We start from the raw sequence: 25,519 nt of genomic DNA, 5'->3' as shown, positions 1-25,519 counted from the left end.
AATGTGAGCTGAGACAGAAGTCTCTGGGACTTTTTTTCTTCTTTTCGGGTTTAAGTATTTGTTTAGAATGCAATTTAAGCTGGAAATCAATTAGAAACTTTGAATTCAGAATTAAATTAGTGCTGTTTTCACATTCAGCCTAATAAATAATATGATAAGAAAAACAGCAATCAGCTTCTTGGTCACACAGCATTGTTTTATTCATCTGTGTCTTTGAAAATATCCACCTTTTATCAAGGCACATTAATATTGCATATGTGTTTCAGTGATATACTGTGGGCCCTGTTTTTCCTTCATGAATCCATTCCTTTTTCCCACAGAATATGCTTGCTTCTGTCTGTCTGTGCCACCTCAGAATTTGTAGTTAATATGATATAGAAGGCAGTATTGAACACCAGGTGTTATTACAGCAATAAAGCATGTTTTGTATTTTCAACTGGCGCAACGTGGAAATTAGATTGTTTACCATATAAATAACCACATCACCTTTCACTACTACAGTCATCTACTGAATCCAGTCATTGCCCTCACTGACACAGACACACTTTCCATCCAAATTATTGACCAGACTTTCTGTTTGGAAAAGTATGTTGACTTAATGTGTGACCAAGGATTCACATCTGGATGGAGCTTTTTCTCCTCGACTAAAACATTGGGTTTTAATAAGAAAAGAAAAGACATTTATTGATCAAAAGGATTAGTTCACTGAACTGTTTTGCACCTCTGTTTGTCCTGTACAGCTACGATGTGTTCACTCCCATTTTAACAGACAGTGTGAGACATTGGGGACCTTGAAGCAATAAGTCTTTATGATGCCATCAATTGATCATCACATAGTTGTTTAAACTGTAAGTTAGAGTGGTCTACAGTAAAAGGAAAGATGAATTTGCTGCACATTCCTGGTGTGCAGGAATGTGTGCAGCATTGGTTTCAAAATGTGACTTACGAGGAACGAGTGCTGTTTGTCTAATCATTGCTCTGTCAAACCACTAAATAGTTTGTTGGATGGTGAAGAAAATAGCATCTTGTGTATAAACTGGCTTTAAGTTGAACAAGCTCTCACAACATACCAGAGAGATGAGATATATAGCTAAGTTTTCAAGCTGGTCTATGGTTATTTAGTATGACAGCAAGTGTGTGCCATAGAGTATTTATTTGTAAGTATTTATTTATTACACTAGCAGCAGGTCATTAGCAGGACAACAGCTTCACACACTAACAGCTGCAGACACTGTGTTATTTTTTTTAATATTTTTTCAAAAATGCAGATGGAGAATCATTTATGAAGAGGGGGAGTTGCTGGTCAACAGAGATTTATGGTTCTGCAGGGAGCAAATTTGTTTAGCTCAAGCTCAACCATCATTTTTTCTTTTTCTTTCTTCTTATCCTGTGAGTTCTGTGTCGCCACTGCGGGTCATTGTCCACATGTTGATTTGGCACAGTTTTTACGCCGGATGCCCTTCCTGGCGCAGCCCTCCCCAATTTCTATTGTGCTTGGACCGGCAACACACAGCTGGGGAGGGGAATGGGCTGTTGGGGGTTCAGCATCTTGCCCAGAGAAACTTCGGCACATAGCCGGGATAGGGGATCGCACCACTGGCCCTGTGGTCTGTGGAGGACTGCCTTACCACCTGAGCTACAAACATGGATTTTCTAAATACAATGCACACTTCAAAACCAAAAAAAAACATAGAATACTTGCACTTTTATGTTGCCCACACATGTGAGCTTTTCCTTTGTAAAGTCTACAACAGAATAGCAACCACTGTATATACTGTCATCGAAGCATTTCCACAGACAAGCTCCTCTTCTGTTTGACCTTGAACAACACAACAGAAAGAGAAAATGGATGGATGGATGGATTCTAACCATTATCCTCAAAAAAAAAACCAAACAAAAACGACTAACCTCGCAGAGACTGGATTTTTCAATCTCAACATTTAGCCACAAAATTCGTACTAGCAAATAAATTTGGATTAAACATATTGCAAATATCATAAATAAATAAAACATATTAATTACCAGCTTCATGTTATGTGTTGAAACAGATCCTTTATTTATAGTAAGCAAAACAGGTGCAGGACAAATACACAAGCACTCAATATGCAGCAGAACTGCCGATGTCAGTGAAACATATTATAGTGTAATTGCTATAATGCATCAAAACTATAGGCTGATGATATGGTTTACAACAAATGTAAACTTTGATTCTGCAAGGTGGCCATTAAATAGACTAAAAATAAATAGGCTAAAAAAATAATTTCCATCTGTGGCACAGAACTAATTTAAATTTGCGTATCTGTCGTATAGATTTATGTTAATCTTTGTCGACTGTGTGTTGTTTTCCGTAGAGATCACACTAAACTCCTTGTACTGGGCCTAATACTTGGCGAATAACCAATACTGATTCTTGAAAAGCGATGACAGGCGTGTACTTCAAAGTACGTGGGAACACTCTGCTCAGTGTCACTTGTTTTATCTACACACGGGTTAATTATTCAACTAAATACACTGCTGAAATATAGCACGCACTTTAGTTGGCAAGTGCTCAGCTCTCGTCGTGTTTATTTGGTTTGATTTCCGACCAAATGTTTTTCCAGCGTCGAGGCAGCGTCATTAGTAGTAGGAATTCCGCGCGTCTGTGAACGCGTCTGTGAACACGTCGCGCTGGGCCGGACTCCGTTGTGTCTGTCACAGCATCTACCTCCGCTCCGAGCTCAGTCCTTACTCTGGTTTCTGTGCGCCGGGAGCCTGAGTCGAGTGGAGAAAACAGCCTTCAACGTTTGAGAAAAATAAAATTAAAACAAGCGTTGGTCTCAGGTTCTGTTAACTCCAAGTCTTCAGTGAGGACTTAAATGAATACACGAACTCTGATCGAGACTGAAGGAAACCTGGATACAAACCCTGCAGAGACAAACAAGCAATGTAAGTGCTCAGTCTCATTATTACACATTCTCACTTTTAACAGCCTTTTTGTCACCGTTATCTCCTCTTTTTCCACACAGAGGTGGGGAATTACCCACTTCTTTCACACTGACAGCAGAACTGTTTTCCCCTCCTCATTCTGCCATAAAGCCCTTTTGAAGCACACCTGGACAGATGTGCCTCTGTAGCCCATTGGCACAATTTTCTTCCAACTGTATGTCAAATCTTAATGCTGTCTCAAGGTGACTTTTCATTTTCTTGTGCGCCTCTTAAGTTCAGTTGAGAAAAGATCTGCTGTTATTTAGTATTACAGTTGCAGTTGTTATTGAAACAGTTTCCTTTCCGACACGTGTGACGCTCCTACTAACTAAGCAGAGTCGTAAACCATCGGCTCTTGCTGCTGCTGACGGAGGCTGAGGATGGAGAGAAACATGCCCGAGCGCGCCTCCATGCACAGCAGCGCTAGACTGACAGGGAGTGACTCAGACCAGGATGAATAGTTGGCAAGGTGGAGTCCTTGGAGGACACACACAGAGCCAAAGGGCAGAAATTCCCATGCGTCTGGAAAAAAGCAGTTTATTGTCTCGATCTATTAACCATTGTTTCCAAAGAATATGAGGAAACGGTGCAGTTTTACAGAGAGACCTGAGTTATGGAGCACGATAATCTGTTACTTAAGTTTTTTCTTTGGAACAAAGCACAGACTTTAAGGTGCTGTTGGTCAGAAAGGTTGATTGAGTCATCCACAGGGTCAGAGGTTCAATCTCCACCTCTTCTGGGCCACATGTTGAAGCGTCCTTGTGAAAGAAACTGAGCTCCAACTCCTCTGTGTGTGTTTGTTCCTTACCGGCTGGACTCTGTCACTTTTGTCACTTTGGACAAAATAATGTAAATATTTACTTTTTATTTTTAATTACATAAAAAAAGATTTTGGCTGCTGAACTGCATGTCACTGAATTCTAGACTTGTGATATTATGAGTCTGGGTTAGACACGGATCCTCTTTGTGACCCTTAACTGAGTTCATCCACTTCAGCTCGCTGCTGTTTTGTCTCATTTGTCCCATTGTGGTGTGTGGTCTCCCACCCAGCTTCAACCTGCCTTTGGAACATCTAATTGGCACATCTCTTCACGGCTGAGTTAAATTAACTGGTACTGAGCTTTGTAAGCATCATTATTGATCATGGATCTTTTTAATATTTCCCAAATTTGGCAAAGAACCATATAATTTAAGCAAATGTCTGACAATGTCTGAGCCCAAGATGACTTTGCTATCACCGGTATTCACTTTCCTAACTCAAGAGACAAAAACAGGTAGCAAACTCTCTCTGGGGAGCAAGGACATGTTTAGCTTTCACTTGTAAGTTACTTTTGTCCAGAGGTCATTAATCAAAATAGTTGTGATTTATTTCCCGTCAGTGAACCGATGTGATGTGAACAAATCTAGGGTTACACACAACCAACATACTAAAGTCGACTGTGGTTAAGCTAAAGTAGGTAAATCTTCATCCAACCCTTAGGAAGGAAGGAAGGAAGTTAATAGTGCGAAGTGATATTTCGGTTTTGAGATGTATACACCATTTGCAGTGTTGCTAAAGAGCAAGTGGGTGCTGCCCGATGGCAACGTGGTATCTTTAGCACTTTTTGTCTAACATGCAAAAAAATAAAAACCAGGTGTTCAATGTTTCACTACAATCTGATGCTAATATTGACATTAACACCTTGGGGGGGGGGGGGGGGGGGGGGGTTGCTCTTTTTTTTCTTTTTTTTTTTAAACACCAAAAAGCAAAACATGTTTAAATGTCGACAATGTGTGATCAGTTTCAAGAACCAAGCAGATGGGAAAAGAGATCCAAATGTTACTGCAATCATCACAAAAAACAGTTTCGCTCCCAGTTATAGTCTAAACTGAAATCTGACTCTCAGTATTTATAGCCCACGCAGACAATGTTAGTCCACGGCCAGCTGATGACAGGTGTGTACATTACACCAGTGTAAGATGTGTGTCAGTGCATAAGATGCTGGACAGTCTCGTGTTTAAATGTTGTTTTCTCCCGCAGTTTAGTTTCATGGTAATTCACAGCTTCACATCCGAGCAACAATTATGTGTCTGTTTATATTTATTTTCACTGGTGATCACATTTACACACACAAACACACACACATACAAACAAACACACACATACAAACACACACAGTCACTCCTGCCCATCCATGGTGCTGTTGTTCACTGCATGCTGTGTACTTGTCTCATCTCCAGCAAATCAGTGGTTCACCTGTTAATGTGTTGCGTCATCTTTCATGTTTGGCACAAACATTTTATAATAAGGTGCAGTGCCAAGCGTATAGATGAAGCGTGTCCAGAGGAGAGTGGAACGTTCGACATGACGCACAAAGAAGGTGGTTGTGGAATGATTCTGTCTTGTGTTGGTGACATCTAGAGATAATATGAAAGTCATTATATTCCTGCCTTGTGCTGCATTGCAAACTTGTTTTTCTCTTGAATGAGCTGTAGAGTATTTCATCAGTGATAGTGCTCCTATCAGTGAGAGATCTGTCTCCAAAGTAGGATGTGTCTAACAAATCCTTTTAATGCCTATGTGCAAACTGGAAAAATCATTGCTGCTATTTGCTGGGGGTTTTACTTTTGCTAAGAATTTCTTTTTTTTTTTTCCACTCATGGTACGTTAATTTTTTCCATTCGTTTCTTCCAACACCCTATACATCTGTGCATTCAGTTGACGTCCACGCTGCACTGCTTTATATCCCTGTGCATTCTCACTCCAAGAAGCCTCTGAAAACCTTGTTGCCTCTCTCCTCAGTGACTTTCGCCTCAGCCAAAGCCCAGCTAGGCCACGTTCATGCTATGACCACTACTTTGTAAGTACAGGAGCATAGACTAATCTGCTTTTGTTGACGAGTTGAATCGATTCACTGACAGTGAAAGCACGGATGTTTGGATTGGCCATGGTGGGCGTTTTCTCCGTCCTGCTGTTGAAGACGGAGACTGCAGTCTGCAAACGCTTGCTGATGTTGGATGTGACTTAGGTTTAGGGATAAAAGTGAAGTCACAGTAAAGATTGATTACTCATTTTTCCATAGTACACAGGTGTATCTATAGTCTTGACAGTGATCACTATGTAGGGTATGTGTGGCCCAGGACTGACCAGTGAACTACCAGCCGCCAGTAGATTTCCCCTCCTCACCCGATCCTCACTTCGCCGAAGAACACGTAAGTTCGTACTTGAGTAAAGAAGTTGTAATATGTAAAGAAACGCTTTAGCCACTCCAGAAGTGGTACTGGAGAACATGGTACAAACCTAAAAGTCAGCAGACAATGACCTTGTGGCAACGAAGTGCCGTTAAGACGAATTGCTGACCAAGGACTTGAGTCACAATTGTGATGAAGAGAGAATGTAGATTAGCCAACATGACAGTGGAGAAGTTGGTCGACCAGTTCTTCCATTGTACTGTGTAACTGTTCCAAGCTCAAGGTGCTTGGCAGCGGTTCGTTCAGTGACATACAAGCCTACAGTTCCCACTGCTGTCTCATCGTACCTGTTCTGTTGTAATCGTTCTCCGACATGGTGATGGTTGTTTGTTTAATGTCAAGTTTGGACTGTTGTTATCCTTTAACATCATGCATGACCTGCTAAACCCTTTTCCACCCATTTCTAAGCAATGTGAGGATTTTCACTGGAAAGAGGATGACAGAGCCACACATTCCCGCTTTTAACATTGCACATTTCACAATTGCGCTAGGGATATTAATAAAAACATGAACACTTTTGTTTGCGTTATGTTCATGTGGAAAACCTAAAGCTTTTATCTCCCATGATATCTCAGCTTCTGTTTTCTCACTAAGATTTGCTCTGTACAGATGCCGTCTCTCTCCTTCCATTCGTTCAGTGTTTATCCTCTCTCTTGTTTCTCTACAGGGTTCGGTCTACAATGTTGACGGTGCTGATGCAAATTTTCCTGGTGTCCCATGGTGAGTTCTATCTCTCACACGCCAGATGCGACCTCTCTTCTAGCTTGTACCAGTTTTTAGTGAATAGACAAGGTTGCTCGAGAAGGGTTTGATTCCACATTTGTTTTGTGAGGGAAACATAGTACAAAGTTCACACTTTCCAACATGACAAACATTTTCTTTATATCTGTAGCCTTAAATATTACATATAGTATGTGTCCTTGGGTGTCGAAGCCTCTCCTTAAGCTCAGGATGAGGCCAGCAGTGTGTTAGAACTGCACTCCTTCTGACACCTCTGTTACATTAGTTGTTACTGAATGGTATTGATATACTGGAAGGACACAGTGTTTACATCACATCAGTGAGTTACATCATTACATCATCATTATTTTATTTCAGATGTAATCACCATGAGCCATTGATGAAACAACTACTAAAACTAATACAAATGTAAATCATCAGTCACTCGTCTCCCTTTACTACTACACATGAGGCTGTATTCATTATTTAAGACTTCTGAGGGGGTTCAGCAGAATTCTGAGTTGGGACCACTTTTGTTTTCCCCACTTACCTTCCGTTCACCTGTTTTTAAATATCATTTTTTATACAGATGACATGAAATTTGTATGTTAAAGACTCTCGTTCACCCTTTACAAAGGAAAAACTGACAAAACTGACACTTATTTTAAAGCAGAACTCAAGTAACACTTCAACCTATCTTGATATTTAAATCCATATAGTTTTCTGATGATCACAGCTCAACAGATCACAGCTGCATTTCACTTGTGCTGATCAGTGCTCTTGGGAATTATTGTGTCACAGCAGGCACAGTTCCCCTATAAAGCTGCACCTGCTAAAATGAAATCACGTCCTTTTTCTATAGGCACAGCTTACAATCACAGCCAGTGGCTTTTACTTCACTTAAAAAAGTAAAATTACATACAAGATGCACACAACCGTTGATATTGCACAATGTTTTGGGGAACAGAAACAATGGAAATCTCAAACTGTTCCTCATTTATGATAAAGCTATAAGCAAAACTGAAAAATGTTGTTTTATTTAACTTAGAAGGCATCTACACAAACAACTTTTCAAATAAAAAAAAGCATTATCACATTGTAATTACACTCATTGTGTCATCAGGTGATCTATACTTTCCATATTACAAGACTAAAATTTGTTTCCTTAGATATAAACCTAATAAAATGTAATAGAGCAACATTTCTGCCTCTTTTATATCAATAAAATCAAGCAACCAGTTATTTCCATGAGAAACTGTTTAGTGCAGATAAAATGCCACAACAGTAATGCTGCAATTTCACTTGCCTGATGCAGGAAAAAAAACATTTAATTGTGTTGCGTTTTTTTTCCTCCCTTTTTCAAACTGTATTGCCGCTGGTGAGCAGGTGCTCGGGGTTTGGAGCCCGGGAGGGAAGCCTCTCTCCAGGCAAGTGTCCTGGACCTCCCATGGCAGGATAGGTTGTGCTGTGACTCACCTTCAAGCCATCTCACTGTGGTCGGAGGCAGCGCACATCCCCCGGAGACAAACCGCTCAGAATCAAACCTCCCACATCATCTCAGCTGCAACTTCAGGAGCTCGACAACTGAATCACATCCTCTTCAGCCCTCTGGCGGTAAGCGGTTAACAAGTGTATCACATACTGTAGGTTGTGGACATGGTAACACATGCTTCCACCATAGTTTGTGTGTGTGTGTCTGACACAAAAACAAGTGCTGCTGAAAGTTTCCGGCTGCAGACGATGTACAGCACAACATGATCTCTGTATGAGGGAACATGGCTGTAGCTGCATTTGTTGACAAGAAACACTAAAGTGATGCACTTGTGATACCAAGTAGCAACAGGGTAACTGGAAGATGTGGCTGCTGCTCATCGGAACAAAGAGTCTGATACAGCCTTTCATCAGCCTCACAGTCTTATTACATTTTAATGGCTTTTTGTCAAGTGTCCCCTCCCACCTTCTCGTCAAGGTGAGCGTCCGTATGAGTCTTGTCCTGTGATCAATTCACAAGATAGTGTGGCTCACATTTCTGCCACTGAAAATGGCAAAACAGCACTGTTTTACAGTGAGCGGAGAAAGTAAGAGGGTAAGTGAGAGGGTCATTAAGTATAAAAAGCAAATGGAGACAAGTTCAAGTGCATCACAGTTATAAAATGCTCTCTTGGTATTGTGAGCGGGGAGGTGAAGATGGAGGTGAGGCAATGTTGAGACATGGAGGTGAGGAAGATTTGTTTGTTTGCATCGATCTATGAGGCGCTGTGACGCATCCAAATCAATGGTGATTAGACGGGACCTTCCAGCTTTATGTCTCAGCAGTGGTAATTAAATTGAGAAGCCTGCATCGTGGCCTGCTTTGCCGTCTGGTTACTGTTTGAGGCCTTTTGACAGGCAACGATTTGGTGCCTGTTGCTCATGCACCGCAGTCCACGGGGTGTGCGATGAGTTTCTAACAGTTGTTTGGGTCATTGTTGTTAGTCATACTTAATTCTGTCCTTCCAGGCATTGGCGATATCATGATCGAAACAAATAATTCAACCAATCCCAAATCACTTCTGTGCAACCATGCGAATTAAAACATCATGAAAAACATTCCAACTTCACCATTTTTTAATTAAAGATAATATTATATTATATTATATTCACACCTCCTGTTCCTTTTAGAGCCAAAAACGCCCCAAAGTTTAATGCACTTCTACAGTACATCACTGAAGGAAAATACTCGAGGAGTTCAGATCAAGTGCAGACATAAATACAAAACTTTATATAAATAAAGAACATTAAAAAATGTTTCTTTTTCTTTTTTTTTTAATAAAAGATTTTTGTAGACCTAATACAAGAAAAAGGCCGTTTAGTATCTATTACAAATATCTTTGCTCAGTATTTTGCACTATGCTCAGTTTGACCTGACGTTTGCGTGATAAAAGTTAAAGGATGATTAAAATTTATTTTGAGTAATACTTTAAGACAAATACCTGCAAAACAAGATTCCCATCATCTTTAGGTGTCTTGTGTCTGCAACTCAGGTGTTCACATGGAACAGACTTGGAGCTTTGACCAGCATGCAAATTCCTTGGTTCACGCATATTATTACCCATTAAGGAACATCACTGAGCTCAGGCCCATTGTGTCCCACATATGTACAAGACACAGGAAATTATTATGATGCATGCTTTCATCTCAACTCGACAACTGTAATTCTCTTTCTGTCTGCCTTAGTAAGACCTACATGAATCCCTTAAAGTAGGTTCAAAATGCTGTAGCCAAGCTTCTACCAAAATCCTCTCATGTCAAAACTGATGTCTTTACAGTGGCATCAGGATTCCTATGATTACATATAGATCACATTTTTGTTTAGATTTAGTATTGTTTAAATTTTGCTATGTTTCTACTCTTTTGCATTTGTTTGTTTTATGGCATCATTTTTCTCCTCATATTTTAATGCAGCGTTTTATTCTCTGGTGTTTTCCTGAGAAACATTTATTAAAAGGTCACGTTCCCCTGGTGTTAATGACATCTGACCATGGTACTGATGGTGCTATTAAGATGCAAATTGTCTTGTCAGGCACCTGTTTGGACATACTCTGCAGAATTGATGAAAACTGGGAAAATTTAACTTGTGACCTTCAAACTCAACCATCAGGCAAGCTGGATACTGATCGCATGGCAGTCAGCCTACAGCGTCTGTTGTAAGTATCAAGTGGTGCCGTTTTGTTTGCCGTTTTCTGCCTTTCCCAGTGTTTCTGTGAGTCTGATGTGAAGCCTTCCCACTGCACAGTGGGGGGTTAAGCATGTGTGTGTTTACTTTGATCAGAGGCAGGGAAGCTGTGTGATATCATGCTGGCTCCAGGCCTCTATTGTTGAGAGGATAATAAAGAGTACCACGACTGATCTAATGCGCACTTAATAGGAGCTGCCAGGCTCTAAAAACTCAGTTTAGAAAAAAAATAAAATAAAAAATGTAAAGGTCTAAAAGTCTGCACCTTTCAAACATCCAACACAAGCAGAAAAAGTTGCCTGACATCTTCTCTGTGCTGACGAAGATAACGTGACGTGATGAAACTCCACATAATAAGAATAAATGTATTATGTTTTGTAAACAAAAAAGTCAATCTAATTAGTAAGAAAATTAATAGTGCGTGTCTTAGTTGGAAGGCACAGAAAATGGCCTTCACAATAAGTCAACATACTGCAAAGCAAAGTAAGTCAAGTTAACTCCGTTTTGTTGTCTTTGTGTGGACAAAAATGTCAAACTGTAATTGTTTTATTGTACATGAAAAGCGATCACAGTGTATTGTTTTTACATTTTCAGATCTCTGAAAGATGACTCACAGGTAGATGATGAGAGCACCGCATCTGAGAATCCTGTTGTCTGTGAAGCGCTGGATTCTTTCATGTGTTCAGTCGTACTTGACACTGCGAGAAGCTTCGTTGCCACGGTGACGGTCAGCATTTCCAACGCTGTTGCGCCACCAGTTTTACTCCGAATTCCTGCCCGACCTGGTAAGAATGTGTGATTTATATAAACACGTTCAGTGAAAAAAAAAAACAAATGTCAAAAGTTTTGTTTCAACTGAAAAATTAGCAAACTCCTGTCTCCTGTTAAAATAACAAACATGTGACAGGTGCAAACACTGAACAGTCTTATGGCCTCACATAATAACAATGTTACTAGATTTTTAAAAAAGCCTTACAGAAGTGACCCTTTGAGTAGTTTTAATGGGAGCACAACTAGTAAACGTTTGAACTGCATTACAGTAAGTTATCAAAAATACATGTTCATAGACTTTACAAGTCTTCCAGTTACTGGGAATAATGCCCCAAGAATAAAAATAAATTCAGCCTTGTGTGAAGAGGATGTTAATGTTTAAACCGTCAACATTTTCCAGACTCCAACATCAAAGTTGATGAATCTGGGCAGATGAGGAGAAAGTTTTATTCAGTTTCGAATGGCAGATGTGATTAAAATACAGCTGAGCCACGGCCTCAAGTGTGTGTGTGTGTGTGTGTGTGTGTGTGTGTGTGTGTGTGTGTGTGTGTGTGTGTGTGTGTGTGTGTGTGTGGGTGTGGGTGTGTGTGTGTGTGTGAGACCGCGGCTGACCTGTGAGATCACCACAGTGATAGACTTTCCACAAGGACTTTCCACACTTAGTTTGTTCAAGCAGGCCTCTTTGCTTAAACTGTTGGAGCAGACGAGAGACTGAGTGTTAACCCTGTGTTGTCCAGATTTGAGTAGTTTTATCATTTTCCTCTTGTCCAGGTTTAACACCGTGTCACTAGTACTGGACAGTAACCATGTGTATTTGCTCAAGTACTAGTTACTTTACATTCTCCTCCTAATGTTCCTGACATGCAAGAACTTTTACAGGTAAAAAAACTGAGCACATTACATCCAACAACATCATTTAAAGCTTTGTTTTAACCAGTGGTTCAAAACATCACATACTGAAGTTCCAATTATGCAAGACAAAAAAACAATCAAACAAGCAAACAAACAAAAAGCGTATTTTATTTAATAATTAAAAAGAAAAAAAAACACTATCCAACATTGATGCTTTATGTGACTCCTGTTGCTTTTTCTTTTTCCTCTATTTAGTCTAAGCATGTTCTTACTTCTGCGACTACACTTCTTTTCCCTCATGTGAGCCTGGAAAACAAATGGTTGGGCCATTACTCATAACGTTGAGTAATCCCTCCTCCCCCAGTAGGCATTTTTGTGGTTTTATGAGACCTAATTATTGCTGGCATAATTGATGGTTAAACTGGGACATCTTTGTTATCTGTGCTGCTCCGCCTGTCTTAGTTTAGTGAACAGCAATAAATAAAAGTGAAGTGAGTGTCAATATAAGGCTCTGTATACTGCACAGATCATTCACAGGATCTAAAACTTCCCCAGGTACACACTGTGTGACTCAAAATTCACTGACTTCCAATTAAGTGCGTGACTGTCATACTGAATGTGCAGTACAGCAGGATCAAAGTTTGTTGTTGCTGTGAGTAATGTCTTATGTAAACTGATACTATGTACATACAGCATGTGCTTGTTTTTATTAAGAATCTTTTTTAATTTTCTTTTTCAGAGAAACCGGGTCCTCCAGTTAATCTTTCCCATGTTCAGACTATCGAGGCAGAACTGATTTTACAGTGGGACAATCCATCCGATTTTGATGCTGGTCCACTGAGGTACCAGGTCCGATACGCCTCTAACAGCACCCATCCAGCCTGGCAGGTAACAAGTAACAAATAAGATGCAGTTACATCATCAGCTGAACATATTATTGTTTTGATAAACTGATGGCATCAATAAAATACATCAATTAAACTCACAAAATCTTTTAATGGAGTTCCCGAAAGGTCATTTTTTGAATATTAACATGGCCAGACTTGACAGATACACACACACACACACACACACACACACACACACACAGGTTTTTTATTTTGTTGACAGACACATTTGATGAGACAACTGTCTCTCAGTCATGTTTTAATGATATATTTCAATTTAATCATCAACACAATCACACCGTTCATCAAGCTATTTGTTGCGTGTGCGTGTGCTTGTGTGTCCTTGTGTTTGTTTATTTCCTATGCACTGTGTGCAGATGGCGTCTGCATCCGTAGACCCAAGACTGTCTCTGGACCTAAAGCCCAGCTTGAACTACACCATCCAAGTTCGCTGCTCCGGCCTGGACGATCCTCCACTGTGGAGCGACTGGAGTAAACCTTACCACATCTACCTCAACAGTAAGAACCAGCTGCCTCAACATAAGACAAATGAATATGGAAATAGAAATGATAAATGGCTACATGGTTACTTAACCATAGCATCCAGTTCATGTCTGACTGGGACCTTTGTTAAATGTCAGACCCTCCCTCTTACCCCTTGTTTCCTGTCTTCACAGGAACTAATGTTTAGTACCTAATAAAGGCTGAAATTCCCCCAAATTTTCCAATACTTTGATACATCCACAATACTTACTATTCAGTACTGTATTCTGTGTTTTGCTGATTAGCAGGTTTTTAGCAGGTTAACAAACAAACATATCAGCATGTTAGCACTGTCACACTGGCTGATGGGGCTGTAAATATATTCCTCTGATAAAAAAGAGCTTTGAAATCACCTGAAAATGTTTGGAGGACCAATATAATCTAAAAGAATGGAGATCAATTCCATGTACTTTTGTGATTTTCTTTGCTCTTTTGTTTCAAATGTGATATAGTTTTGTGTAGGAGCATAAATGTACCATAAATGCAGCGCTGCTATGAAACATGCAGGTTTTGAGTTTGAATTACATTTGCAGTGAGTGACAGATTTTCTAAAACCTTAGTCACTGCCTGCTCTTTGTCAGCCTGCCTCAGACATTTTATTTACGTGTAATTTTTTTTTTTTTTTTAACTCTTTTGTGCTAAAAGTGTCTGTCCAACATTTTAAGCCTCTCTCATTTTCCCTGAGAGCTCCTGAAGGTGAGGACTCATCATCAGAGAGATTCAACCCCTGACATTTGACCTTGAATTAACTCTCAGCTCGATTTATGTCGATGCTTAACTATTTGTGTCGAACCTATTAACTGGAGCAGCAAATGAAGACCTTTTTTCAATAACACACTCAGAGGACGATTATATGGCTAAAGACCCTGCAGCGCAGAACAATATAGCTTTAAAAATGGGGAAATGTAGCTCAACTAGAAAGAACCATCCATGTGTAAATTTCCTGAGTAGTTTTATGTTTTTTAAAATTGAAACCAAGAATTTAGAAATGAAACTGAGAATACTTTGCACTCTTAAAATTAACCCTCTAAATGACTAATAAGGCTGGTTGTTAATTTTTATGATTGTGGTACCTGATAGATCTCCAATAAGTTTCATGTGCAGTCATGAACACACTAAACTTTATTTAGATTTCTTCACAACCTTTGAAGGATAAAGAGGCATGAAACAGTGTTTCTGTGTATTTGAAAGGTTTCTTTTGTTGGACTCTTTAACGCTATTCTGAGTACACGTGAGGTGTTGATTGGCTGCATCTGAGGAGGTGGTAAGATAACAACCCTGGCACCTTTATAATCAGACTGTGTGACGAAAGTTTTAAAAACCCCCACACAAGATTTTTTTCCTTTGGAAAAACCCACACTGAGTCTGAATGAATGAGAGTGACTCAGGTGTTTGTATGACAGAGGCTCTTTGTTTTAGTCTCTTTGATTGCTTTTGACAATTGTTTACCTTTTTGTCCATTTGCAAAAAGAAATTGAAAATTTCAGTGGAAATGATAAAAGCAGTAAGTTGAAGTGTGTCATCACAAAAAGTTCACTAAAACAAAGAAAATCCAACTGCATTGTGATTTTTCTTGTGTGCGTGCAGCGATCAGCTACATCCCCCAGAACGTGGTGGCACGGGTGGGGGAGAACATTACAGTGTACTGTGTGTTCAATGACCACAGCGTCAACGCCAGCACGGCCACGTGGATGCTGAACCTCCATGAGCAGCTTCCTCGCAGCCAGTACCACCCAGTCAACCAGTGGGTAAGAAAAAAAAATTACGTTTCCCAGAAAGTTAAATGTCTTCCCCCTTCCTTGTACACACATCTGACATTTCCTTCATGCAAACCAGGTGAGCAAGATCACACTGCGTCCTTCAGAGAGGCAGATGTACGCCTTACTGCAGTGTACTCAGAAATGGACCATCCCTTACAGCGAGATCTATGTGGAGGGTGAGTGAAGCTGCGCCAATAACAGCACAGCTTCTGTAAATATGGTTAAAAAAAAAAACACATGCATATTTTACAGTTTAGGAAATGAATGAGCTACTGTATTTATGTAGTGACATAATTCCACTTCTAATGTTTTATGTACTGGAAGTCCTTGCTTCATGGGACAAAGACAGGAAAGAGAGTGAAGTCTTGTTACAGAACAACAAGTGATCCCAGTTCACAGAAGCTACCTTGGATCCAGTTTGTTTTTATTGTTCTGAGTGTTTATTCTTTTGCATGTTTCAGGGGCTTCCATTGATATAAAATGTGAAACCAACGGTGACATCGATGCTATGGACTGCAGCTGGAAAAACACGAAGTGGCCCAAACCGTTATTCCAATCCAAGTAAAGCAGCATTCACCAAACATGTCCTAGACCCTCACTATTTTAATGGGCTCTTTTATTTAAACCACAAATGAACAAAAACAGGAAGTGTCACAAGCAGCTTGAAGCAGCTGCATTTCCTGTAGTAATTTTATAAGTGATGAAACTGACAATAGAATACTGAAACTTCTTTACAAATTCCCTTTTAAAACCTGAAAGAATAAGTTATGTATGAATGTTACAACATCGGAGTTGCAACCTCATTAAAATGTGAACATCAGCCAGCACAGGTAATCTGAGTCTAGTATCAGGCTGTGTTGAGTTACAGTTTGGTCCACCGGCACTTACAATTGTATATGAATGTATTGCTGATTATATAGGCCTGCTCTTCTACAGTGTGTCACAGGAAACTTGACCCTGGTATTAAAATGTGTCTTTGTGCATCAAGAGGTTAAAAGTTTGGGAGCCTCAATTACTCTGAGTCATTGTATTAAATTGAGCTACATATACTTTATTGCCTCAAATGCAAAGGAAAGGAGATGAAATCACTTGTACTGTACACTATAAACAGTATTCATAGGATTATTATTGGCCCAGGTAAGATGTATCTGGATTTGTTTTTGTGGCTTTGGTAATCAGTCCTCTGAGCTCGGTGTAACTGAACACAGTGTACCAGTCACCACCCTTGAAATCCTTGTGCCCAACCCTTATTAGTGGCCACTGATACTGCAAACTATAAATCAATAAATCAATATCATGAGTATTTCTGACCTCAAAGCAACAGAAAGTCTCCAGACTCTAAGAAAAAAGAAAAGCCTGAACCATAACGACGCGAAGTGATGATGATGTTAATGTTTCATAGCGCTTTACTGCAGATACTTGTTGTGTAAAATCACAATTGAATGTCCAGTTTTCTGCTCTGTCTGCTTTTTTTTCTGTAGATAATTTTGGAAAAATTATGTTTGAATGAGGAATTACATCAAGGGTATTTATAACTTGAGAGATATTTTACTGTTTTGAAGTGACAGGAGTAAACTGTAAATTAAAAATTTACACAGAAAAGGTTAAAAAGATTTTTCCCTCAGTATTCAGAGAAAAAAGTAAGAACTCTGGTAAATATTGAATCATCTTCTCTAAAATTGTAACTTGGGAGTTATGTGATTGTTTTAGTTACAGGGCTCCACCATATTGTACAATCGTCGTAGTCATATATTCTTTTTATCCCACTTAGTTGGTTTATTTGGTTCAGTATTTGATGATGTTCAGGCTTATCATTTCTAATCATTGATGGTGTTTGCTTAGCTCTACAGACTGTGAGTATGTGACTTAAGACAAACAAGATATGATTGAATTTTACTATTTCTAATACCAGTTCAGCATTTATGTTGTTTTCACAAAAATATTCCATACTACTAAGGAATAGTTTGGAGTCTATATAGAAAACTCCTAGTTTGAATTATTCATCCTATTGGTGATAATATCATTGTACTAACTAAATTCCACCTGGTTCGTTGGTAAGATCAGGAAAAACACCTACATTGCTTAAACAAAATACAATGGGGAACAAACACAATTAGTTAATATAGCTTCGAAAAGGCTTCAACTAAAGCTCCAGGTTAGCCAATCTTAATTGGAAACCTAGGGCAAATTTTACATTTCCTAACCTTTCCAGCACATGTCATGGTGCAACCTTAACATAGTTTTGTGGAAATTATTACTGCTGCTAAACATTCTTACTCAGACAGATCTTAGTCATTTTTTTTTTCTTTGGTTCAGTGTTATCATCACTGATATATGATGGCATGTGAAGGGTGGGTTTGGCTAGAAAGAACTTATGGGTGTTCAAAGTGGACATGGAGTGAAAAGGCAGCGTTACAGAGAGGGGGAAAATGTGAGGAGTGTTTCATTGAACATATTTAGACCTACTCTCATGGGAAAAGGGTTTGATCATCCAACTACCCCTTCTGAGGAATCGTAGTGCATGTTCAAAAATCATAACAGGAAGATGAATGTATAATGTCTTGTATTTGTTTTCCTGCCAGGTGGGCTGACCTGCCATGTGATGTGATGGAGGAGAGGGAGAGAGCGGGTGAAAAAGTCGGGGAGATGGGGCCTGCTTGCCGATCCACGCAGGAAAGCTGCACCATCCAGCCTCTCAGGATGAACTGCTACAAGCTATGGTTGGAGTTGCCATTACCGCTGGGCCATGTCAGGTCCAGGCCCATCTACCTGTCACCTATAGATTATGGTAAGTAAGACAGGACTGAGAGAGTGACAGAAACTTCCCATCAGGACTTTATAAACTTAATTCTTATCATAGAAATTGGTGAAAATGTCCTGCTTCCCTGTCCCCCTGCAGTGAAACCCCACTCACCCACTAATGTGAAGGCAGAGAGTCTGAGAAGTGGGGTTCTGATGGTTTCTTGGGAACCCCCGTCTCTGCCGGTTGAGGGGCTCCAATGTCAATTTCGGTACCACTCACCGTCGACCGCAAGAGCCCAGCCGGAGTGGAAGGTGAGCTTCTTGGTTTGATGGTCAAAAGCTTGTCCTTGTGCTGTGGATTGCTGCCCTCTGTGTACGACCAGTTCTTCAAATGATCAGTTTCTCTGTGATAAGTGGTAAATTACGAAACAGAATTTGTTATTTTATTCTGAAAACAGGGCCAGGTTGACCCCAAGTTATCTTTAAAAATATTTGTCTGCCTCTAAGAAGCAAGCTGATCTTTTGAGTGCTGCAGGAACAAACACGAGGTCCTAGTGGTAAAGGACTGGGCTGGTAAATATAAAAAGGTCTTTAGTTTCCCTAAATGAGACAGGATGCTTTGGTGTTCAGTTCGACATGAGCTGATGTCAGCTGGTATAACTATTCCTTTCCACTAATTGAAAAATCCCCTTAGAAATGGGACACACTGAAAATAAAATAATGACCAACATTCAGTCAACATCGTTAGCAAGAGGGGCATCATTTTTTCTCTGTCCTTGGGTAGAGTTGATGAAACACGCACACTCTGCAGATGAAAGATTTTCCAGGAGTGATGTTTTTCCACATTAGCTCTAAACTGCTCTGATAAAAAAAAATAAAAAATGTCTGTCATGTCTGCAGGTCCAGAGTCCAGTGCGAGTGCCGTGGGCGAAGGTTGTGGTGCCTGACATGTGCCGTGTGTATGTGGTGCAAACACGCTGCATGCACGTCAATGGCACCGGCTACTGGAGCGACTGGAGTGACTCAGTCTACGCCACACCACAAAACAGCCGAGGTGAAACATTCATTTTAGTCTCAAACACAACTAAAATTGTGTAACTTTTTAAAATAATGCCTGATGTCCTCTTTTTTTTTTTTTTTTTTTTTTTGTGCTTTATTTTCTGCCTCCTCCTCAGCTCCTGAGCGTGGCCCTGATTTCTGGAGGATTGTTCAAGATGATCCATCGAGAAACCAAACTAATGTCACTCTGCTGTTTGAGGTACACAAGCAAATATATAATCAAATTCACTTATTATTAAATGGCCAGGTGATACTGATCCTTTAAAAATAATTGATTAAATTATATTACCTGTGAAGCCAAAGGCTGATTTCTCAACGCTTAATTTCTCAGTGCCATAAAGCTCAATTATTGTAACCAACTTAAGAAGGCAGGCAGCATCCTGCAGCAGAAAATATATTAATGTACCAAATCTGCAACTGTATAATAATATCTGAATAATTTCCATACAAATGTAAAATTTACTCCTGTTTCAGTCACATTCTCTTCAAAATTGATGCCAGTGGGAGCTACAGACCATCAGGGCAGTCCAAGAGTCTTGAGAGACTTACAAACTAATTGTTGGTTTTGGTCTTTTTATGGGATTTAGAGGTCAGACCTGGGGGGCTGTGCTGTGCTGATCAATGCAAGAAAAAACACTGGACTTTTTTTATTTGTTGACCAGCCTTGTAATTAAAAGGTATATCATTAAAAATGTTGTTGTTTTTCAGCAAATCCCAATATCAGGACACTCCTACTGTGTGGATGGATTTGTAGTTCAGCACCAGGCCTCCAATGGTGCTGTGATGAGGGAGCTGATCGAGGTGGTGTCCTCCTACAGCTTTGACTGGAACCAGGAGCTCCAAACTGTGACTGTGGAGGCTTACAATAGTCTGGGAAGCTCCACTAACAACATCAACATGACGCTGGAGAGTCACCCCAAGCGTGAGTGAGCTGGAAGTCTGAAAGAGAGAATGAGGACTGTGAATTTATTCCACTATTGGAACATGATTAGTCAGCACCTGCACGGTGCCCTGGACTTTTTCTATGAAATGACCATTATTAGTATCATTATCAGCATCGATCGAAAAACAAACTCACAGCATGCTATTTATCAGTTAGTTTATGTTACTTATGTAGTTTGCATCAACTTTGCTGCTCATCTTCTGTGGAGGTTTGGTAAACAGTTCCTCAGTCTGGCATCAGTGTCACCAAATTCGTGGTCAGACAAGAGGTGCATCTTCTTGTCTGAGAAGCAAACAGACAAATGTTTGGCTTCTCATATTAGCTCATTTTGCAATGACAGCTACACCTAACTAACTCTAATCCCCATAAACTTTCTACAAAACACTGTACAATGTCCCAGCTCTGCCAAAAACACCCCCTCTCTAGCCACTGACCTCTGGGTCAGTTCTTATATTTACAGACACTGGTGCACTTTTACAGGAAGAAGCATTGTCCACGGTTTGAAAATGTTTCGGATGGCAGGACTAGACAACCTTGTTTTCCTCTTATTTATTGGTTTCTCAGAAACTTTGCATACCCTTTTATCCTTAGTAAGTTGAGATCTTGGTGTGCATGAGACATTTTGTACGTTGTCTTTGCCCCTATGACCAGTTCAGAAAAATAAACATCAAGCCTGGGGACAGCAGGAGCCATCCTTTTAAACATTCATCTCCAGGCATTAGCTTTAGTGTGGTAAGTGCAATTAGAACCACTACCACAGAAGTAACGAAGTTCATTTTTAATGACCCTGCGTGTGGGATGTTGGGTGGAACATTTGTCTGTCCCATTACATATAATTCAGAGAAGGGTATTTTCATTAACATACTCACAGGCAGAATCAAAATGATTTTCCAGAAATGCTGTTTGTCAGACATTTTTGCGTTTGTGTTCTGAGAACATGTGTTTCCAGTGCTATTAGCAGGTAAACTTGCAGCACACTAAATTGGCCAAACAACTAATGTCGATGTTACAGGGTCATAGCAAATGAGTCATATTATTTTCATACTCAGTAAGCTCCTATGCCCTAAGAGGAAGCATCTGCATAATATTTCTCTGCTCATTTGTGTCCTTTAATTTGTTACCTGTACACTGAAAAAACATGCTAGTTAACGTCACTTGATGTCATTAAGAATGGAACATGAATATGTGCATATAAAAGAATCCTCACACTCATTTAGTTGCTAATGACCTGAAGTAAATATCGGACTTTAATCAGGTGTATAAAAACAACTTTAAATGAATAGGTATAGGTCAGAGGTTCATGCCCCGCTTCCCAACCACATGTCAAAGTGTCTCTGGGCAAATCACTGAACTCCCACCAGCCCATTCCCATCCCCAGCTGTACAGTGCCGGTTCCCAAGCCCGACAGAAATTGGGGAGGGTTGCGTCAGGAAGGGCATCCGGCGTAAAAACTGTGTCTCTTCAACATGTGGACAAATGATCCGCTGTGGCGACCCTGAACTCACAGGATAACCGTAAAGGACAAAAAAAAAAACAACAACACTGTACTCTGTATCTCCTGGATGTGTGTACAGGTTGTTTCCACTGCCCCCCAGTGGCCGTTTATTACTGAGGCCTTTCCTCCCTGCCAAAGTTTCCCTTAAGTCATCCAAAATAAACCACTGTGTTTGAACAAGCCAGCGCTGGGCCTAATCCGGGCGAAATAGGACGGGTTGCATCAGGAGGTCATCCCCCAGAAAAACCTGTGCCAATACTGTGCGATATTTGTGTTGTACGAGATATTTATCTGTAGACCTGGGGCAGGGGTCACAGTAACATGGAGTTTTCAATCAGGTGGGGGAATTATAGGACTGAAGCTTTAAAACTTACCACAAATAATAAGTCACAGAGGGGTTAGCAGTGGCAGCTCACAGCTAAAAGGCCCCCTGCTGCCTCAATAAGATAATGGATGGATTGATAAAAGTTTATGAGTTTTTCAAAACAATCCTGAACAAGTGCAAACATCAAACAGGTGGAATACCTGTTTAATTGATTTAACATGTAATTAGAACTGAGACCCTCAGAGTGTTTAGCTGCAGTGACCTCTGGTCTCTCTACTCTGTAGGTCGCTGTGTGCAGTCGTTCCGTGTGTTGGTTATCAACAGTACCTGTGTGTCTCTGTCCTGGAGCCTGCTGGACAACAGTTCTGCACCTCTGTTCATGGTGGTCCAGTGGTTGGCACAGAGGCAGCGGGACTCTGATCTGCATAAAGGCCAGAATGGAGAAACATGGACCAGACTGTCGTACACCGACCATCCTGTCTATCTAAGAGGTAACGTGCTGTCTTTGTGATTTTATTTCTCACTTTAAATTGTCAAGAGTGGACATTTTTGTAAAAACATAACCTGGACCCATTGTGATTAAACCTTCTCCTCAGGTGATTTTTTTGCCTCTGAGGAATATGGCTTCTATTTGTACCCTGTCTTTGCTGATGGAGAAGGGGAGCCCATGTACACCACGGGTAGGCCAAAGTCCCCAATTTAGTGTTTAAGTGTAACCATTGCCCACTCTCACTGCATTATTACTATAGGTGTGATGTGTGTTTCACGTCTGTTACAGCCACTAGACAAGAACCAACAGTCAACGTGATGCTGATGATCATCTCTTTCCTGTCAGTCATCCTGTTTGTCACACTGGTCCTCTCCCAAAAACAGTAAGAAAAGCCTCAGTACTGTTTGTTGACTACACAGATGTAAGTTTGTAAATTAAATTGTGAAGCAGTTGGTCTTGAGTGCAGAAATATGGAATCTAGCAAAAAAAAAAATTCTTTCACATTTGACATAGATTAGTATTTTGTTTATTATTATTATTTCTACAGCTTTGTTGTACACAGAAATAGTATTTTACACCAACCCTACCTGCAAGAAATGATGAACGGTGGTAATTTGTGGCGTTCCATCTAATTCAGGGAGCACAGACACTCACCATGAAAAATTAGAAGTGTGACTTTTAACAGGTCACAAGGTTCCAATTGAACTTGATGTCAGCTGATGGGAGAAAAAAGCGAGGAAGGGAAAAAAACTTTTTTTTTGACAGTACATGCAACGTAAATCCTTTTTTCCTAGGATAAGACGGCTTCTGTGGAATGATGTTCCCAACCCAAACAATTGTTCCTGGGCTAAAGGACTGGACTTCAAGAAGGTAAACCTGGCACTCTCATTGTTAACAGACTTGGCAATTTGAAATGTGAAAAAGTAAACTCGTTTGTGCATTAAAAATAACTATGAAAAATAATATGACCCCTTATATTTGTTGTGCCGTTTCTGGATCTCTGTCCAGGCCGATACCTTTGACCACCTGTTCCAATCCGCAGAAGGCCTGCAAGCTTGGCCACTGCTGCCACCCTCTGAAAACATCTCCAAAGTTTACGTAGTGGAAAAAGCTGAACTCTCAGGTTTAACTTCAGATTTGATCCAAACCCCACTTGTGTCCCTGAGCCCTGACGTAGCTGATTCCCATCCTCTGGGGTTTGACTCAAAGGGCGAACAAACTCAGTTCATGGACAGGGAGATGCTCCAAGGTGAAGTTCCTTCTTTGGCGCTTAACCTGGATGCTTTGATGATGGACGAGTTACAGTCAAATGATTCCCCAGAAGACCAGCCACAAGGTGACACGTTCACCTCTGCCCAGTCTTCAGTCACATATGCCACCGTGCTGCACTCTCATCCAAAGCAGGAACAGCAGCACCTTCGCCTCCACTACAAGGACGGCTGTGGCAGCAGCTCCATTGATGAAGGGAATTTTTCTGCCAACAACTCTGAGATTTCTGGGTCTTTTCCTGGTGGCCTCTGGGAGCTGGACAGCTGTCGAGGTGGGGAAATGGAGGACCCGCGACGCTCCTGCTCCTACAACTCTGTGGAGGAGCTCTCCAAAACATCAGAGCAAGGAGATGAAGGGGACATGAAAGAAGGGAAGGACTTTTTAGAAATGGACCATCCAGCAAAGGAGGAGGAGAACAAAGAGGAGCAGGACAAGGAGCAGAGTAAAGAGGAGACAAAAATGTTTAAAAATGTAGTTTTAAACATAGAAAGCTGCTCTGTGGAGTTACAACCTTTGCTCAGCCCTAAGGAGCCCACAAAGCCACTGTCAGCGTCAACTTGTGGCTTTTCCGAACTGTACCTGCCTCAGTTCAGAACTCTTCCATGTACAAGCCAACTACAAGATAGCCAAGTCTAGCTTTGACTCACATAGACTCCGTTTAAATCCACTGTGTTGTGAGCTGCGTCATGATCCAGCAATTACCACAGCTGATCTGTTCCATCAGAAAGCTGGGAAGCTTTCTGCGAAGCTGGGAAATGTAAAAATACCTCGACTTATGTGTGATTGCAATTCGATATTAATCAGTGCTGCTATGGTGCTCTGGGGGAAGAGAAGTGAGCAGGGCACAAGCCTCATTTACAGGCATTTCTTTCTTTCTTTCTTTCTTTCTTTCTTTCTTTCTTTCTTTCTTTCATTATGGGGCTTTAAACCCCCCCCCCAGCTCCTACCATGCCACACAGCTGCTCTGCAACTGTGCAGGATCAGTTATTGGTGCAGGAGCATTTGCTAAGAAAACTGTACACACATTTTCAGTGAAGGTAAAACTAGTGGAAGCACATATAGGTGAAGCTCAGAGAGGAAGAGAGACTTTACAAGTAGAAGGGTGTAAATTTAAACCTACTGTACATATAGTTTATTTCTCATTAAATGCATATGAAAACGAAGTGGGACATGTGCGGGTCTACATGGACTCATCTGCGCCCACCATTATGTGAAAAACGGCTATTTTAAGGAAAACACGGAAGAAGTTAAAAGAAAATAAACTCATAAAAAGCAAGAGTGAAAAATCCTATTCTCTGTGGATAGGTGTTTTTCTCAACGCACATTTTTCTTTGAAGTGAAGGAAAAACAGGGATGTCACTGCAGAGCTACTGGTGTGACTCAGTAAGCAGCTGATGATGAAAAGAGCTGCAATTGCCGAGAGGCATTTGGTGCATGCACTGGCAGCTTGCTCATCAACATCTACACGAACTAACTCACTCACCAACTCAACGAATGTCATTTTGTACTTTGTGCTGTAATGTATTTTTTTCGGACATTGTGTGAGAAATGTGATCTAGTTTTTTCTGTGTTTGGCCTTTAACATTAACACGTGCTGTCTTGTGTAAAAAAAGAAAATAAAGTCAGAAAAATTTATTTTAGGAAAAAAGAAGAAAAGAAAATGTATTGAAATATTGAAACAGTCCACAGAATTTGTTATTGTACATGGAGATTCTTGTCTATTTTTTAAAGTGAAATAAAGTATTTATTGTGA

At 40.4% G+C, this 25,519-nt stretch overlaps 1 protein-coding gene across 1 annotated transcript; it reads left to right on the top strand.

Annotated features, from left to right (window-relative positions):
- Positions 1 to 2,642: 2,642 nt before the first annotated feature.
- Positions 2,643 to 25,519, top strand: lepr (leptin receptor). The gene is made up of 20 exons (XM_067514020.1): positions 2,643 to 2,925; positions 6,863 to 6,915; positions 8,302 to 8,529; positions 10,478 to 10,601; positions 11,225 to 11,415; positions 12,993 to 13,141; positions 13,518 to 13,659; positions 15,271 to 15,431; positions 15,520 to 15,619; positions 15,905 to 16,004; positions 18,026 to 18,231; positions 18,343 to 18,497; positions 19,086 to 19,239; positions 19,361 to 19,443; positions 19,953 to 20,166; positions 22,292 to 22,498; positions 22,604 to 22,687; positions 22,786 to 22,879; positions 23,292 to 23,367; positions 23,506 to 25,519. Coding segments are annotated over exons 1-20 (3,420 nt in total). The 5' UTR covers positions 2,643 to 2,923; the 3' UTR covers positions 24,403 to 25,519.

This window comes from Channa argus, chromosome 8 (genome assembly GCF_033026475.1).
Source record: "Channa argus isolate prfri chromosome 8, Channa argus male v1.0, whole genome shotgun sequence".
NCBI classification, from domain to species: domain Eukaryota; kingdom Metazoa; phylum Chordata; class Actinopteri; order Anabantiformes; family Channidae; genus Channa; species Channa argus.
The sequence above is the reverse complement of the archived record's forward strand: the minus strand, read 5'-3'. Positions and strand labels throughout refer to the sequence as shown.

Bases quoted from the DNA above. Each gene is read 5' to 3' on its own strand.
- lepr (XM_067514020.1), top strand. The intron at 6,916-8,301 runs GTGAGTTCTATC...GCTGGTGAGCAG, and splicing joins AATTTTCCTGGTGTCCCATG to GTGCTCGGGGTTTGGAGCCC. The intron at 19,240-19,360 runs GTGAAACATTCA...CCTCCTCCTCAG, and splicing joins CACACCACAAAACAGCCGAG to CTCCTGAGCGTGGCCCTGAT.